Source organism: Opisthocomus hoazin, chromosome 4, assembly GCF_030867145.1.
Source record: "Opisthocomus hoazin isolate bOpiHoa1 chromosome 4, bOpiHoa1.hap1, whole genome shotgun sequence".
NCBI classification, from domain to species: Eukaryota; Metazoa; Chordata; class Aves; order Opisthocomiformes; family Opisthocomidae; genus Opisthocomus; species Opisthocomus hoazin.
This window is the reverse complement of record NC_134417.1, coordinates 85693641-85709763: the sequence shown is the minus strand read 5'-3', so window position 1 is coordinate 85709763 and position 16123 is coordinate 85693641. Positions and strand designations below refer to the sequence as shown.

General features: G+C 37.5%; 1 protein-coding gene across 1 annotated transcript in view; it reads right to left on the bottom strand.

Moving 5' to 3' along the window:
• Positions 1-16123, bottom strand: part of PAXIP1 (PAX interacting protein 1) — a 38482-nt gene that overhangs the window by 5718 nt on the left and 16641 nt on the right. The window contains exons 6-15 of the mRNA XM_075419775.1: positions 13495-14145; positions 9853-10576; positions 8989-9083; positions 7929-8024; positions 7465-7602; positions 5999-6120; positions 5268-5452; positions 5090-5133; positions 2413-2480; positions 1922-2024 (exon numbers count right to left, since the gene is read on the bottom strand). Of these exons, the coding sequence (XP_075275890.1) occupies positions 1922-2024; positions 2413-2480; positions 5090-5133; positions 5268-5452; positions 5999-6120; positions 7465-7602; positions 7929-8024; positions 8989-9083; positions 9853-10576; positions 13495-14145 (2226 nt within the window). The remainder of the gene's footprint in view (positions 1-1921; positions 2025-2412; positions 2481-5089; positions 5134-5267; positions 5453-5998; positions 6121-7464; positions 7603-7928; positions 8025-8988; positions 9084-9852; positions 10577-13494; positions 14146-16123) is intronic.

The window sequence follows — 16123 nt, the reverse complement described above, 5'->3', positions numbered from 1 at the left end:
TCTATGGGAGGTGTAATATACACTGTAGCTACAGTAAATTAAATTTTGCTAGCCTTTGAAGAGAAAAGCATCACACGAAAAACATGTATTCTTTAAATACACTAATCCCACATGTATTTTTTATAATACTGCATAACTATCCCTTTCTCCTTGGTTTAAACTACCAAACCCAAACTCACGCATCACAGTTGCTATTTTGTCAGTTAAGATACCAGTCATTATCTGAAGGGATTAGTAACGCAACTAAGCAACTGGTGAGGCACATCAGATTACCACAGGTGTTGGTTAAAGATGAAGAGTACTTCCTCTCATAAAAATTTAAAGAATGAAAAAAAATATTTGGACAGCTCTAGTATCTATGCGCCATGGATTTATGATTTTGTATGACAAGCATTTATTACATCACTCATCAGGAGTCACGCAAGCAAGCAGGCCCACTGGGTGCATTAGAAGGCCTGAAAGATCTCTGGCATCCCTCTGTACTCTACTGCTCTGATAATAACAAACAAGTAGGACAGACAGGGGCAATGTTTTAAGCTTTTCTTTACCGTACTGGCTTACTTTGGCAGTCTGCATAAAGATAATACACAAAAGTATTATTCAATGACACTGAGCCTCTCTTCTATTTATTTCCCGCAGGGCATATATAAACACATTGTGAATAGCACACTTCTACACCTAAGCAAGGCAAAGGCCGTTACTAGACACGTTAACCTCAAACATTGTATACCTATGAGTGCAGATCTTGCAAGATTTCCATTTGGATTTTCAAGGCACCCTTTGGGCATACAAGAAAAAAAACTACCCCTCCATCTCCAGAAGATGAGCAGTATCCAGCCTCAGCTAGGTATCCAAACTCTGAAAGGTCTTGATGACATCACCACTGCCAAGTTTAGATTCAACTTCACAAGCCTTGAGACTGAAGTTCATTTTTTATATTTGTAAGCAATAGCTGTTACTAAAACAGTTTCTCCATGTAATCAACCTGGTACCAACATGACAGCAAATGAGGAGCTGGAACTTTATGGGATATACTAAAAAGTATTTTATGTTCCAATATACTTAATATCAGCTTCAAATGCAAAAACTGCATGGGAAAAAACTCTACAGTCCAACTACTTTAAAAACAAATTTAGGTATAGTAAGGAAGATGTTAGGTATTTTTGAGCACACCAAAGTGATGCATATTTCTAAGAAACGTAGTAGACTCAAACTAGGCCTCATTTACTTTTGATTATCCAGGCATCAGCACCAGGATCTTTCAGGCGCTACTGAGGTCAACAGTTAAAAAACCCCTGTGCCTCAAACCTCAGCCAACATGTGAAAAATAACATAAATGAAAAGTTCTTCTGGAACAAATATTCAGTAATTATTGAGGTTCAAGGAATGACTGGATTTTTATACCATTAAAAGAATGTTATAAATTAACTAGAGTTACGTTTTGGGACAGCTTTATCAGGGAACAGAACAAAACCTCCATGGGAACTTATTATCTCACACCTGCTGTAAGCTTTGTCATCAGCTTTCTTTGAAAAAGAAATTCAGCATTAGAGGTAGCAACACCACTAGAAGAATCTTGGGTCTTATCCAGTACAACCATCACTACTTTTCTGACCTAAATTTGGTCATGAAATTTGCTGATTTAAAAACAAATGTGGAAGGGGCTTTCTTGCTTTTAAAAACAATCACACGGGAAGAAAAATCAAGTAGTACAGAAGTAAGAAGCAGTAAACTAAAGCAGAACAGTTACCAAATAAAACTCATTTCACATAAATCTACACTCTGACCTCAGCCCCAGCAACTGTGAGGTTTCATCCCTTACATGTATGCTAATCAAGTCTTAGATAGCGGAAATTGAACATCAAGAAAAAAGTTGTCAGATGTTTCAATGTAGTTCACAAGAGATAAGCATGAAAGTCACCTTAATGTACTGTTGAACTTGCATAGGTTCAAATCCTGTGAAGAGCACCAGTGGCGTCAGTTCTGGGGTGAGTTTTTTAGTAGGAGGTGGTAGGTCTTCAATCCTACAAAATACATGAAACACAGCAGAATGTGAAGTTTGGTCCCAAAGTTGTATGATTATTTTAAAACCAGACAAGCACACTCTTGCAGCTTGTACCAATGGAAGTACTCAGATGAATGAGAATTAGGCAGGATCAATCTTCTTCTGAAGAAAAAATTACTATGCTGAGAACAGGACATATTCTCCTGTTCCTGTTCTCTCCCAATTCTCTTACTACATCACTCTAGTTATTATTTTATTCCTCCCAGTTGAGTAGTTAGCAATATGCAAAAAAAGTTGATAGTTCTTTCAATTAGCAGGGCACGGGACAGAACCAGGCAGGTGGCCAGCTGACGCTTCTGTGGAAAAGTAAATTAAGGACTACTGCACTGATTGCTCGCTGTTCTTACCTTGGTCTTTTGGAAGATGGCTGAAGACTGGATTCATTTTGCTTTGGTTTCAAAGGCAACCTCACACCCTGAAATTAGACCAGCTACATGTTTATATCTGAATTAAGCACGGAAACCAACTCCTATTCTGAAAGAGGAAAACTATCACCGATATTCTGAGACTATATTAAAGAAAACAAAACACAAATGAAAAGACATGCTACTGAATGCGTACTACTGGTGCACCTACTACTTACACAACTCATTCAAGAGCAAAGCTGAGCATTAACCAAAGCTTCTCCACATAGTTATGCAACCATTTAAATGTACACCAAAGAAAATATCATGTGACTTTTTTTACTTTAAATAAAGCAAATAATCACCAATGGAAAACCCAAAGAACTAAACAAGGAGGAGACTGAAAAACTTGCCCATTTGTTAAATACATGAAGACTACAATATTCTTCCAGGTGCTTAAGTACCAACTGAAAACACTGGCACCTGCATTTTGAACACTCAAGTTCCCTAACTACATAACAGAAGCTCCCATGGATGCCCAGGTACTCACTGGACAGACACTCCTGCCTCCCCAGCACTAGATCAGCCACTAGAGCATCTGCCCATGGGTAGAGAAATGTTACTTTTAGGCTCTCTTTGGCCTGAGTAACTTGACACCACAGCTCTCAGTTGCAGGAGCGTGTTACGTCTATTGCTTTTTAACCTTCAAACCTACCCTGGAATTTAATGAGGAATGCTAGAGGCACGTGACCAGAAAGACAGGCAGCATTATTCCACCCTCACTGCGAGGACGGTCCTTTGGGAGGAACCGGCCACAGGGGTTTGTTCCCTGCTCTCAGGCACGTGCGTTTTTATGCTAGAAAATCACTAGTAAGAATAGCTGAAAAGAAAAGCCCAGGCACTTAATTTTTGATAGACATTTCAACTATGAAAAGGCAAAAGGCATCAACACCATCTGACAGACAGCTGTCCTCAAAAGAGGACCCCACACTTTAAATCCCAAGAGAAATAGAAATGCCTACTGTAAAGGCAGTGAAGACCTTGGCTGACACTTCCACATGCCCAGCTGCTTCTACTACCAAACCATATTCTTCATACGTGGGCATCCTGAGGGGAGCTGGACAAAATTACCTCCAGAAGTCCCTTTCGCTTTAATTTACAAGATTCTCACATCATATGGGCAAGAAGGATCCCCACATAGTAAATACAGAAAGGGAGGTACTAAATGAGGCTTTCTGACCCCAAAGTTCTCTTCATCTGCTACATAAGACAAAATGTGGACCACCACCCGGTCTGACTGCGTCACACAAAGGAGGCACATGCCCAATATTAAGATGAACTGAACTGCAGTGTGGACACAAACGGTGGTGGCAACAAAAAACCCAAAACTGAGTTAGTTAAAAGCTACTTTAAATACTAATAGTGCATACTGAATCTCTTCAAGGATTTTTTATTTTGCCACTAGTAGAATGCACCCTTCTTCAAGAAAACAAAATACACAAATTTTTAAAGGCACTTAATTATCTAAAAATTAGTTTCCTATGGGCCCACAAAACAATTCCACAGGGGTCTGTCTATAAGTAGAAGAAGGTTTCAAACTTCTGGCCAGAGGTATAGTACTGACTATTTCTAAAGCTGAAAGGTATAAAAACAAATAGTGCCCAGACTCCTCTTACAAGTATTAGTACAAATTAAGTTATGACTGTTACTAAGCTCCTCTTTTTTGAAGAGTATGTAAAACAACTGAGATAAGAAGTGATCCAGTACAACAAAACATTTTTGTGCAACATAAAATGTTCTCTGACAGCCATACATTGTACAAAGGAACTGAAAGCTCAATAGCTCAAATTGGGATTTACCTATGTCAAGACAGACACTGTAAAAAGAGTTATCAAGTATAAATCTGAAATGGGAAGAAAATTTACAATACAAAAACTGAAAAAGTTTTCTACATATTCAGAACATTCTGTTGCTCAGAATTTGCAGTTTCTACCTCAGCTCTTACACCTGCCTCATGTTTTGCATGTTTCATAGAATACACTACATGACAAAAACTCAATGTTTTGTATCGTTCTTAAGGTACGTTCTTCATATACTTACTGTTGTTCATTTACACTGCTGTTACTTCCAGGGTTATCAACTATGCTTTTTAAAGCAAGATGTATTTTAAAACTATAAAACCTACAGTATATATGCCCATGGTTTTAGTTCTTAAAATATTTCAAAGAGATGATATAAAGCAGTTCTACCCTTAATTTACATTATCTATCCCATTTAAAATTTAGTCAATATTCTAAAAATATCTTCCTGATTTTTGGTTCTCTGCCTTAAAAACCCATATGTGGCCTGATTTTTAGATAGTGTTAGGTACTGACTCAAAGAATGCTAAGCCCTTTCTAAAGCTCTGATGTAAAAGTTGACTAGCAAAGCACTAGCCCAAGATGTCTCAAAAGTAACTTTATTTTGTGTCTCACAGTGCAGGTTCTTAGTTATGCAAAAGATTATTTCTCAGATTTCTCAAAATAAAACAGAAAGAACACTAGCAGAAAGTACAGCCAGAAGGTTCAGTACGGGACTGTGTAAGTCCCTCTGGCATGTTGCTCACACCACATACACACATGCTCACACATAAAATAAAGAGTAATCTTATAAAAATATCTGTATACATACAATAACATACCATTAGAAGTTCTGGTGATACCTTTAATGGGACTCTCCAAGCATCTAGCAAATGAAGTACAAAACAAAAATTAAACCATTGCAAAGTTATTTATAACAGAACACAGATGCTTCTATTGACTAAACGGGTACATATATAAATGCTACAGAACACGGGATTTTGGGACTGAAACTCTTACCCAAAAGGTTTAGCACTAGATGTTGGCTAGGAGAAAGTGGATCTTGAAGACTGAATACTGTATACCGACTGTGCTGTATCTGCCGTAAAGCTTCAAAATTTCCTAGCAGTATGTCACAGAGCCATTGCGCATTTACACATGGTATTCTCCACTCTTTAGCTTTCTCATACTTCAAGCCACTGGGCCTTAGCGTTCAGAGATAAAAAAAAAAAATTTCAATAAAATAGGTAAAATAGCAATTTCCAATAATAAATCTAAAATGACAACATTTCTGTGTTGCTCTATTTTAACTGTGACAAAGTAGATACTCTGAAAAAATACTTTTGCTTTATGTGCTAGAACAAGTCGATTAGGGGAGTATTTCTACCACAAACAGAATCAAGTTAGACCTGGATTTAACATAATTTTCCCTCCTCCAACGTTTCAAAACAATTATGTAAAAAAAAGATATTTTATTTATAGATGTCAGCATCACTTAAATATTGTAAAACAGTGAAATTATAAATTACTTTTCTTTTGCCTGTGTTCAGAAGGCCAAATTTATCATGTAACAGCATGCAGTAACTTAGTTCAAGAAACAACACCACGAAGTTTATTGCTATCAAAACACAAAATTGATTAAAATTAACATTGTTATAATGAGATGCAATTTGCACTTCATGTTAAGAAGAGCACTAACTGGCAACAGGCAACTGAGAGGAACGTGAGTACCGCAGAGATAAACCACTTACTCTTTACAGATGAGAACTGTATTGCTGCGACACAGATAGCCCGTGTATTTGGCACCTGCTAGGTAGGCCATTAGTTTGAGGTCATCTCTGTCACTATCAACAAATCCTGTCACAGAGATTATCTACAGACAGAAGGAGACAGTTACAAACAACTGAACATAGACGGTACTTACAAAACACTCCTGTTGAATGTATTTTCTGTTACTAACTTTATAACATTACAATGAAATATACAGTATCCTAACTATGGCATATAGGCACTTAATTAAAACATGGCTTGCAGTATACATAAAGTACAATTCAAAAGTGATTTGTTTATACATAAACATTTCAGGTTTCCAGGACTAGTTCTGAACCAGGAAGAATCATTTTCATTCTGCTGGTCAGCTTTTTCTCATTTACAAAGACTATAGATTTACTATGAAAGAGCTCACAGCCAGTTTTCTTCTCGCACACATGTCACCTCTTTCTTCTGCTGCTGTTTATAGTCAGGGAGACAGAGAAACACTTATACTTACTTGCCCTAATCTACTTTTAAAATCTCTTGAATGCTCTGCTCTACACTGCCATGAAGCCAAACGAACTGTACCAGCTCACCATAGGTGGTGAACGGTAATTCCACCTCTTCCTTTCTTACCCTTAGTCTTGCCAAGTTTTCAGTTTTGCCATTCTCTCCTTTTATTTAGGAAAAGGCAACAGCAATTTTGTTGTTGATAATAAACTACATCTATTACATGACACACTATATTTACCAGTAACCACTGTGTTCACATGTATATTGTTATAGTCTAATTGTCCCAAACCTGTATTTCTTTTTATGCCTTTTAGAACAGGCTAGTAGCAAGGCTGTCATACTGTATGTCTGCATCCAGCACAAAGAAATCCAACGCCAAGACATACTTTGGCATCTTTTTTTTATGTTGCACAGTGTATTTCAAGATGCATCTGATTCAACTGCAAGTTTATGTTTCAAACCCACAAAATCCAGCTTCCCCAGTGCTCCTCATTGCACAGGCTACTCGAACTGTGACCTCCTATTCTCTCATTAGCAGCACAAAGGCTTCCTTTGCTGATATTTACTAAGTATTGACCCAGAAAAAGAAAAACCCTCAGAATATTTGGTTCTGGTAAAGGAAGCATATACTGTTAGACATGGTGTTACTAAAAAACTACACAGCTGGGATTCCTGTTATCTTGGTATGCATAACTCATGTAATCTCTGCACCTCAGTTTCTAAGAGAGTAATTCACTAACACAACCGTTACTCCTCACCACTCAGTCAGACTTGCAAAGCACTCCGAATTACCCAGTAGCATGCACCACATCAACACAGGACATTAACAGAAACTTTTCTTCCAAAACAAAAGAAATGTGTATTTTACTTTGAGCAGGCACTTTCTAGCTGTATCTTAATATTGCTCATGTAATGAACAAAGCATTGTTAAAAGTAAGGTTTTTCTTCTTACATGTTGAGAGCATGGCTTTCCTCCTGGTGGAAATGCCACTGGAAAATGAAGGGCTCGATGAGGTGGTACCATTTTCTTCTTCTTCAAGATTGAGTTCAGCCAATGTGCTGTAATACATCTCTTTCTTTCTCTTAAAGCCTATAAATACATGCACAAACAGCTTTTAAAAATCAAAATACATCTTCATTTTAAACTTCTTCTACAATACAAAGCTTCAATTATAATCATTTGTTTTCCTCTACTTTTTCAGGATCCTTCTTCTCATAGCATCTTCCTCAGTGTTCTCCATAACAAATCTACTACATGCATTACAAAAGTTTGTTATACCATAAAGCACAAATCTTAAGCACACCAAAAAACTTTAATTTTATACTCAATGTAAGCATGAAGTACACACTGAAAAGCCCTACTTTTCCAGTAACAGAATGAAAGCATGCATCTATACGCGTTACTAGTTTGCTTACCTGAGCATACATGTTACTGACTTGGCTTTCACAAAGAAGATGCGTACACCTGCTTGTAAGAGTAGGGTCCACTGTCCCACCATGTGCTTGAATGATCTGGTAAGTAAACAAACCCAAAACTTCTTAATATATGAACAACTTCAAAATTACCCTAATAAACAAACAGTCTGAAATTAAAGTCTACTCTTTAGGACACTGCCACCAATAGCACCATTTCAGTGAAGAGTTACCCCCCCAAAACGTTTTTTTATCTAGCTTAAAAACACTTTTTGAAAAAAAGGGAGAAAACAAAATTAAATATGCACCTTTTCACTGAGATACAAAAAGTCTATTTCTTTAGAATCAATTAAAAAAAAAACCAAATAATGATATCTAAACAAAAATAATCCTTTTCATGGTTTTTATTTTTGCAGTATAACTATTAAACAATTTTTCATGAACGATTCTATCTCAGCAATAAACACAAGTGCTGTTAAAAATGTCAACAGCTTACTTGATTATGCAAAATTGTAGGGAAAATTCAACTATAAAATCCATCAGAAGATTCTGAAGAACATCAAAGTCCTCTCATTTAGGAAAGGATACAATCAGATTTTTCTGAAAAATAGAAGTTAGCAAAAAACAGAAACACTCTATTCCTCCATCTTATTCACTCAGGTGGATACCTCACAGGCTACTAAATGCCAAAATTATATGAAAAAAAAGAGTCTTTTTATACAATCAAGTTAAAGATCGAGAGCAATGCAATATTACATTTGCTGCACTACAGCTGCCTGATTAAAAGTATAAATAGTCAGGAAATAGTTAAGGCTATAATTTATTTAGTCAGTGTTCTGACTAAAGATCTAATTCAACCAGGCTGCTCATCTAAAGCATTTTTGTTACTTTTTCCGGTCAGTTACAGTTAAATAATGGTTTTTAGGCTGTAACACAAACATTATACAAAAGGATGCCTGAAGAAAAGTGAACAGTGCTGAAATACTTCCAATCATTCCTTTCAGGATTCAGTTACTATAACATTATGTTATCAAAGTTTTTTAAAAATACACCAGAATCTTACCCGTTTCCAGGTTGCTAACAGCTGTTTGTCAGACATCTGTTCTGGATAATCAGCAATTGCAAAGACACAGCCCAGCAGGAAATACTCTTCTGGAACTAGAATAGTTTGGCACATAAAAGAACAAAAAATGAAATACTTACAAGTCTGAAAGAGTTCATCTCGGAACATATCCGCTACACTAATCTTTCCTATTACCAGCTTAGAAACTTGATTCAATTTTGAAGTAAATCTTTCTTGGAAAAAGTAGGATCCAAGATTTCAAAGCTGACAGCCACATCTAAAGGCACAGTTCAGCCCAGGGTTTGTTTTTGTTTTGGGTGGGTTTTTTCCTGGAGGAAAGGTGGGCAAAGAGGTAGAAGGAAGCCACACTAAAAGGAAAATGTAAGACAACAACTTACTTTTTTACATAGATCAGCTATGAAGAGCCAAAACAATCAAAAAGCTTTCAGTTTTAGGATACTGAATCCTCATTAATCTACTAATATTTCTAAAATTTAAGCTGTCTTTCTAGTTCTTATCCTCTTTGAAAGCTTCCCCTTTCCCCTTTTCCAAAGCAAAAAAACTATGTACGGTATGCACAGACTAACACTGTTCTCATAGCATAAGTTATATGCTGGTGACATAAAGTATATATCTGAAAAGAGAAAGTTCTCAGTGCTCTCAGGCTTTTCAGATTTCTGGATCATCCTTAGTTATAATATATTTGCCTAAAAATTAGTAAAATGGGTCCCAAGCCATGAATGGCATTTCTAAGTCTTACAATCCCATATTGTAAACACAGCATTATTTTTTGATATTCTAACCCACATTCTGTCACATCATTAGCCACTTCCTTTCCAGGATCAGAAGGCAGTAATTACTAACTCTCCGCTGCTGGATCGTGTCCAAAAAGCGGCTGCTGTTGCAGTTGCTGCTGTTGCTGCTGGTGGTGTTGCGGCTGCTGGGCTGCAACTTGATGCTGTAGTGCTTGAGATGTCTGAGTTAAGTGTTGTGTCGCCTGATTCTGCATTTGCTGTTGCTGATGCTGTTGGTGTAACCGCTGTAAGTGCTGCTGCTGGAACTGCTGCTGCTGTATTTGCTGCTGCTGATGTTGCAGCTGTTGTTGCTGCAGATTCTGTTGCTGTAGCTGCTGCAGTTGTTGCTGCTGTAGCTGCTGCTGCTGCAGCTGATGAAGCTGCTGTTGCAAAGCATGCTGCTGTTGGAACTGGAGCTGTTGCTGAGGACGGTGCAGCTGCTGTTGTGCATGTAACTGCTGCTGTGGGAACTGAAGCTGCTGCTGTGGGAACTGGTGCTGCTGATGAACTTGCTGTTGCTGTTGTGAAAACTGATGAGGCTGTTGCTGTTGGAAAGACTGCTGGGAAATCTGGGGTTGTTGCTGCTGCTGTTGCTGTAGCTGCATAAGTTGCTGAGGTTGAAGGTGTAAGAGAGGATGGTGCTGTTGCTGCTGTGCTTGATGTGACTGCTGTAATAAATGTGTCTCTGGTGTTAGTTTCACTTGACTAAACAGCACCGCGTTTGGATGTCCCTGTTGGCTATGATTTACTTGCTGTTCTAAACTTTTTGTAGGTGCTGAAAGTGATTGTAATATCTAGAAAACAAAGATTAGTTTTGTGACCTTTTTGTTGACATTCAATTTGAAAAATATTTAAAGAACTACTGGGAAAATACACTTCTCAAAATTAAAGAACCCTATGCTTAAATACATTGTGAGCTAAACAAAAATCTTTAACTGTTAGTAGCAAAACTAAAAGACAGGACTTAAACAGAAAAGTGTGGAGCTACACACGGCTCCTAATATAAGGCAATGCACATTTTAGCAAAATTTAAGATTAAAACCCATCCCTCTATTATTGACGAGATCTACAGTAGCTTTACGACTATTAAGACTATTAACAATTACATTGATCAACTCAATCAACTACAGTACTTATTTTACAATCCTGTTGGCCCACAGTTTAGTTTACTAGTAGTCTTTTAGTTTAGTTCCCTAGTCTTATTTTCTTTAATTTAAAAATGTTAATAATGCCTCCACTAATTAGTGCTGTTTAAACATGGGAAATTAATGCAACCTTGCTTTCTTTTGAATCAGTTCAGGAATATGTAGGTCTTTCTTAAACAATCCCAAAATACAAAGAAAAACATGGATATGCTGAGCACTAATAATTTCTTGGGGAAGAAAAAAACCTAACCAACCTATACCTAAGAATAATAGATTTTAGGCTTATACAGAGTGCTGAAGTTATCTGGAGTTTAATTTCGGTTTTAGATGTATAACTCACTGTTAAGGGAAAAATCATTTCACACTAAGCAGACATGTTAGCCAGTGATTTTTTAAAGCATCAGAAAATGGAAAATTAGGCAAATTCCTAATAAGATTAGGATGAGTTCTACATATTTATTAAAATATTTTCATATAAACTACCTATTAATAATTAGAAGGAGCAAAATGAAACTACAGACTCGCCATTCATAAAGTCTTTTAAACATGCAACCGGCTTTGGTGAATCCTGCAAAGCTTGTTTCCTTCACCCACCCACACTATTTCATCACATACAGTGTAAGCTTCAGTGATGTGAGTGTGCGAGAGAGAGGAATCAAAGCACACCACTAAAACACAAAGCCAATTGACTGTGTCAATGAGAAGTCCAGCAACTCTTCCTGAGAGGTGGCTCAAGCGGTTTTTTACAATGCACTTCAAAACATCTCAGGTTTCATCTAAGTAATTTTGATGTTGTTGGAACAGCATACATTTACAGTCATGATTATCAGTGCATCACCCATCACTAATGTCTAGACAGCACCACAGTTTAAACATTCAATAACTAAAAATAACATACACAAAAGGAATGTTTCTGTGCCTGAGTATGAGGAGAGATCTTCATGTTGCTCTCCACAAAAAGTCCCAAAAGTCAAAATTACAGAAGCTTCAGGACACATATTTCAAAATATATGGATAAAACTTTCAAAAGTATCCTAGGGCTATATTGAGAAAGTAACTTTGTATCTGCAAAATGCTTTATCATTACAGATCTTTCCACTCAGCAGAAATCTGATGTTCAAATTAAACACAACCTTTCCAAGATTGTGCACCAAGAACATAGAATCCACCCAAGACTGGTACCCAAGTAGGATACACAGTACAATTTAACCTAGCCAGAGAGTTATAAGGAAAAAGGCAGAATTGGTATTCCTCCCTCTAGGAAGCAGACTGACACAACTCTAAGATGCAAAGCTTTTCTCCACGTGCTGGAGCTAGCACGGCAACCTACGCAGCAGCCTGACACGTTATTTGAGAGCAGTCCTTGCACACCATAGTCAAGTCCATAGTCTGACACACTTTCGGAGAACAAAGTCTAGCCAAAGCACAATACCATCAACTGCCCTGTAGCTCTATAAATACTACGTACAGAAAAAATACTTCCACAGGAACACCACTAAAGAGTACTTGATAGTACAGTGACTGGGTTGTAGATGTGGTGTTCAGACATGAAAGCATCAGCTAACTTACCAGTGCTGGGCAACCAACCAGGACTTTGGCGGTTCTGCTCAGTCCTTACCCAGGAGTCTCAGTCCTTAAACAAGTCAAGGGACTGAGAAGAGGAATCTAAGACTCAGTTTTAAAAGGATGCCCACATTTCCATTCTGTATTCAGAAGTCATATAGACAACAAAAAACCAACATTTCTGAGTGACTCCACTTTTTAAATACTAGCTGTAAGCCTCTGTATTATTCAGGCACCTTTGAAAGTTTTACCTTCAGATGAACATCCAAATAAATGCACCAGTACAATTATTTAAGTAAAAGATATGTCTAACATTTACCACCATCTACTTTCCTCATGTTCCCTTCCCATGAACATCTTAGAATTTCAATGCTGCAAGTTATTTCAGTGCATGCTCGCTCGCTTTTTATTTTCTTCTAAAAATAAATTCAGTACAAAAGCTGCAATTATTTCAACTATACGAGTGGCATAAGAACTTATAAGTTAGCACTTCTGCATCATAATCCTGACTATACTATACAACTTAATGATGCCCAGCAGAACAATACAGTATAGAACTGAACCTACTGTGAGAACAATCAATTTCACAGTTTTATGTGTTTATAGCACAAATAATTCCTTGCACCGAACAAAAAACCTTGAAGGGGATGAAATCTGGTTTCCTGACCTAGCCAAATAATTTTAAATTAACAAATATTTCTTTTGCTCTTACCAAGAAATCAGTACGGCTATACTATGGAACTCTACACCAAGCCATAAGCTATAGTTCAACACAGCTTTACTCTTCCAAACATTTTTTCCAAATGCATTCTTACTTCTGTGAACCTGCTAGGAAGGAAGTTACTTACTACAGGGAGGTTAGTAATTTGGCCACAACTAAGGAACACAGGGAACTTTTAATCCTTTGTACATTTAGATCACAATAAAAGGAAACTGAAGTTCTTGGATACAATAGATCCTAAGAAAAAGTCCAATATCTTATAAATTAAAAATCCAACACTTACATGTGCTACATTTGATGGTCTATTAATCTGCTGAATATCAGCACTATTAGTAATATTCCTTAATGTCCGCATGGCTGGACTCCACGTAGCCATCATTTCCTGTCGTTCCGAACTCTGGGCACCTTGTACTGAAGCCATTAGATTGCCTCTCATATCTGGAGGCAAAATATTACCTGGCACTGGTGGGACATTGGCACATAAATTAATTAACCCAGAGTCTTTCCCTTGAGGCAACCTACGCTTTGCTGCAGATGCCTGTGGGACTTCAGCTGGTGTCCAATTCAAATTCCTTTCTTGCTTTTCTGGAGAGGAATCTGAAGAATCATCAAACATCAGTTCCCCTTTTGCCTTATCAGCAGTAGTAGATTTTGGTGAAAAAACCTGATCACCCAAAGGTGATCCTTCTCGAGAAGATGCTGGACTTGATAATTTTTCATCAGTACTAGCTTCATTTTGAGAATCTTGTTCTTCATTTTCTGGTTCTGCTTCTTCCTCCTCTTCCTCCTCCTCCTCTTCTTCCTCCTCGTATATAATTAAACGAGGATGATAAGGAGTCTCTTCTTTTTTAGTCTTATCAGCTATAGAATCCAGTACCCAGTCTGGTGTCACAATTTTAATGCTGTCTCGTTTACAAGCACATTCATATTTTTCCTGAAGGAGGAAAAAAGAAAAAAAAAAGATTTTATTTAAAGACAAAAAATCCCAAATATGTTTTTGAGACCAGAGCTAGAGCATGGAGTAGATCACAAGAGGCTGTCAAGTAACAGAAAGTGATCTCTCCCAGAACCACAGGACAAACTCACACTGCTGTGTGTAACCACAAGTTCCAAAACATTAAACCAAAAACCTCCACATTTACCATATAAAGGACTCAGAAGGCACAACTGCAGAGGATTAAGTCTTCACTTGCAAAAACACCACTACCCAAATTCTTCTCAAACCCAGTCACCAAAGGATTCGAAAATCATGAAATCTGGTGCTGGAAACGCCTTCAGAACTCCAGCAGTTAGGAACATTACACTCCATACTAAGATGCAGCTGATTTTTAAGTGGACATTAAGGTGAGTCTAAATACAGTTTATACTTACATTTTCTCCACAAAAAAAAAAAAAGTGAAAAAAAAATTAAAGAAAACCATGAAAATGCCTTTAAGGAAAAAGCAGAATTTCACAACAGAGACAAGTATTTACAAAGGTGATCACTGAAAAAAATGCATTTCAGCAGGAATACAAATCAGAAACCCGTCGGGTACTTCCCATACACCTTCTCAGAAGCTGCAAACTTCAATGTTGCCCTCAACTTGAAAGTTACACTTCTGCCCAAATATTAGCTAAAATCCATTTCAATGAGAGGGTACAACATTTACAAACTAGAAAACTTTATCCCTCCCTCCTTCCTTATCATTTCAGCTTTTGAAGATATACACAAATAGTGAAACTTCACTGCTTCCACTCCAAAGAAATAAACACAGGATCAGTGCTCTATTTAGTCAAATATCCTCTTTGATAGAAATGCCTCACAAATATCAAAACAGTGGAAAAAAGAAGAAAAATTTCTTTATAAGATTTGAAACTCATTCAGCATCTAATATTTAAAGTTACTGAACTGGGATTTTCTTTGTATGTCAAACAATATAAATTAACAACCAGTACATTCAGAGGAAATTAATTTAATTTCATGATTCTCTAGAGTTACTTCCTAAAATGAAACTGTCATTCATGCACAATAAAGAGATTACAGATGAAATCAAGTTTATTTGCAGATATGAGTTTTCACTCTTTCTTTGCAGTGAGAATTATTAAGAATCTTGTTTTATCATCTTGTGTCTAGTCAAAGCAATCATTTAAGTTTTTACTCGTGTCAAAACTGTTCTCATTACAAACTACTGCAGATTCCCTTGTAGTAGGATGTCAGAGCAGCAGGACTAGAAGCATTTTAAGTAACCATCCTATAAAATTGTTCCCATTCAATGATTACACAAATTAAACAAGACATTTATTTTATCCTACAGGTACAAAATGCTAATGTGTTTTTTTCAGTTTCTTGACTGGCAAGCTCAAGACAATATCCTTTCCTCTAAAAAGCTTATGATTTAAGGCAACACTTCTTAAATGTGTATCAGTGGTGGTACAGCCCCCCTTGTCAGACCACCTGGCGATCTCAGAACCAGCCAACATTGTGGGTTTGTCTCCGTACAAGAGCAGTGAGCTGGGACAACTTGGCGCTTTTCATGTCTTTGTCCACAAGCAGTGAGCTGGGACAGTCAGGCACTCCCTGACCGCACCTGAACTCCTACCACCCGCCTGATAAATGTCAGAGCTGTACAGTCTGGGGAGCACTGGACTGGTATGACTGCTGTCAAGAGCCCAGAATTACCTCATACTGATTGTGGCCAGGATGGAAATTTACTGATGACTAAAATCAATCATCTTGCGACGCTGAACAGCGGTCCCACGTGAGGCCCTTTGAGCTCTCCTGGAGTCTAGTTGGAGGCTGGTAACTAGTGGTGTCCCTCAGGGGTCAGTACTGGGCCCAGTCTTGTTTAACTTCTTCATCAACGACCTGGATGAAGAGTTAGAGTGTACCCTCAGCAAGTTTGCAGATGACACCAAACTGGAAGGAGTAGTAG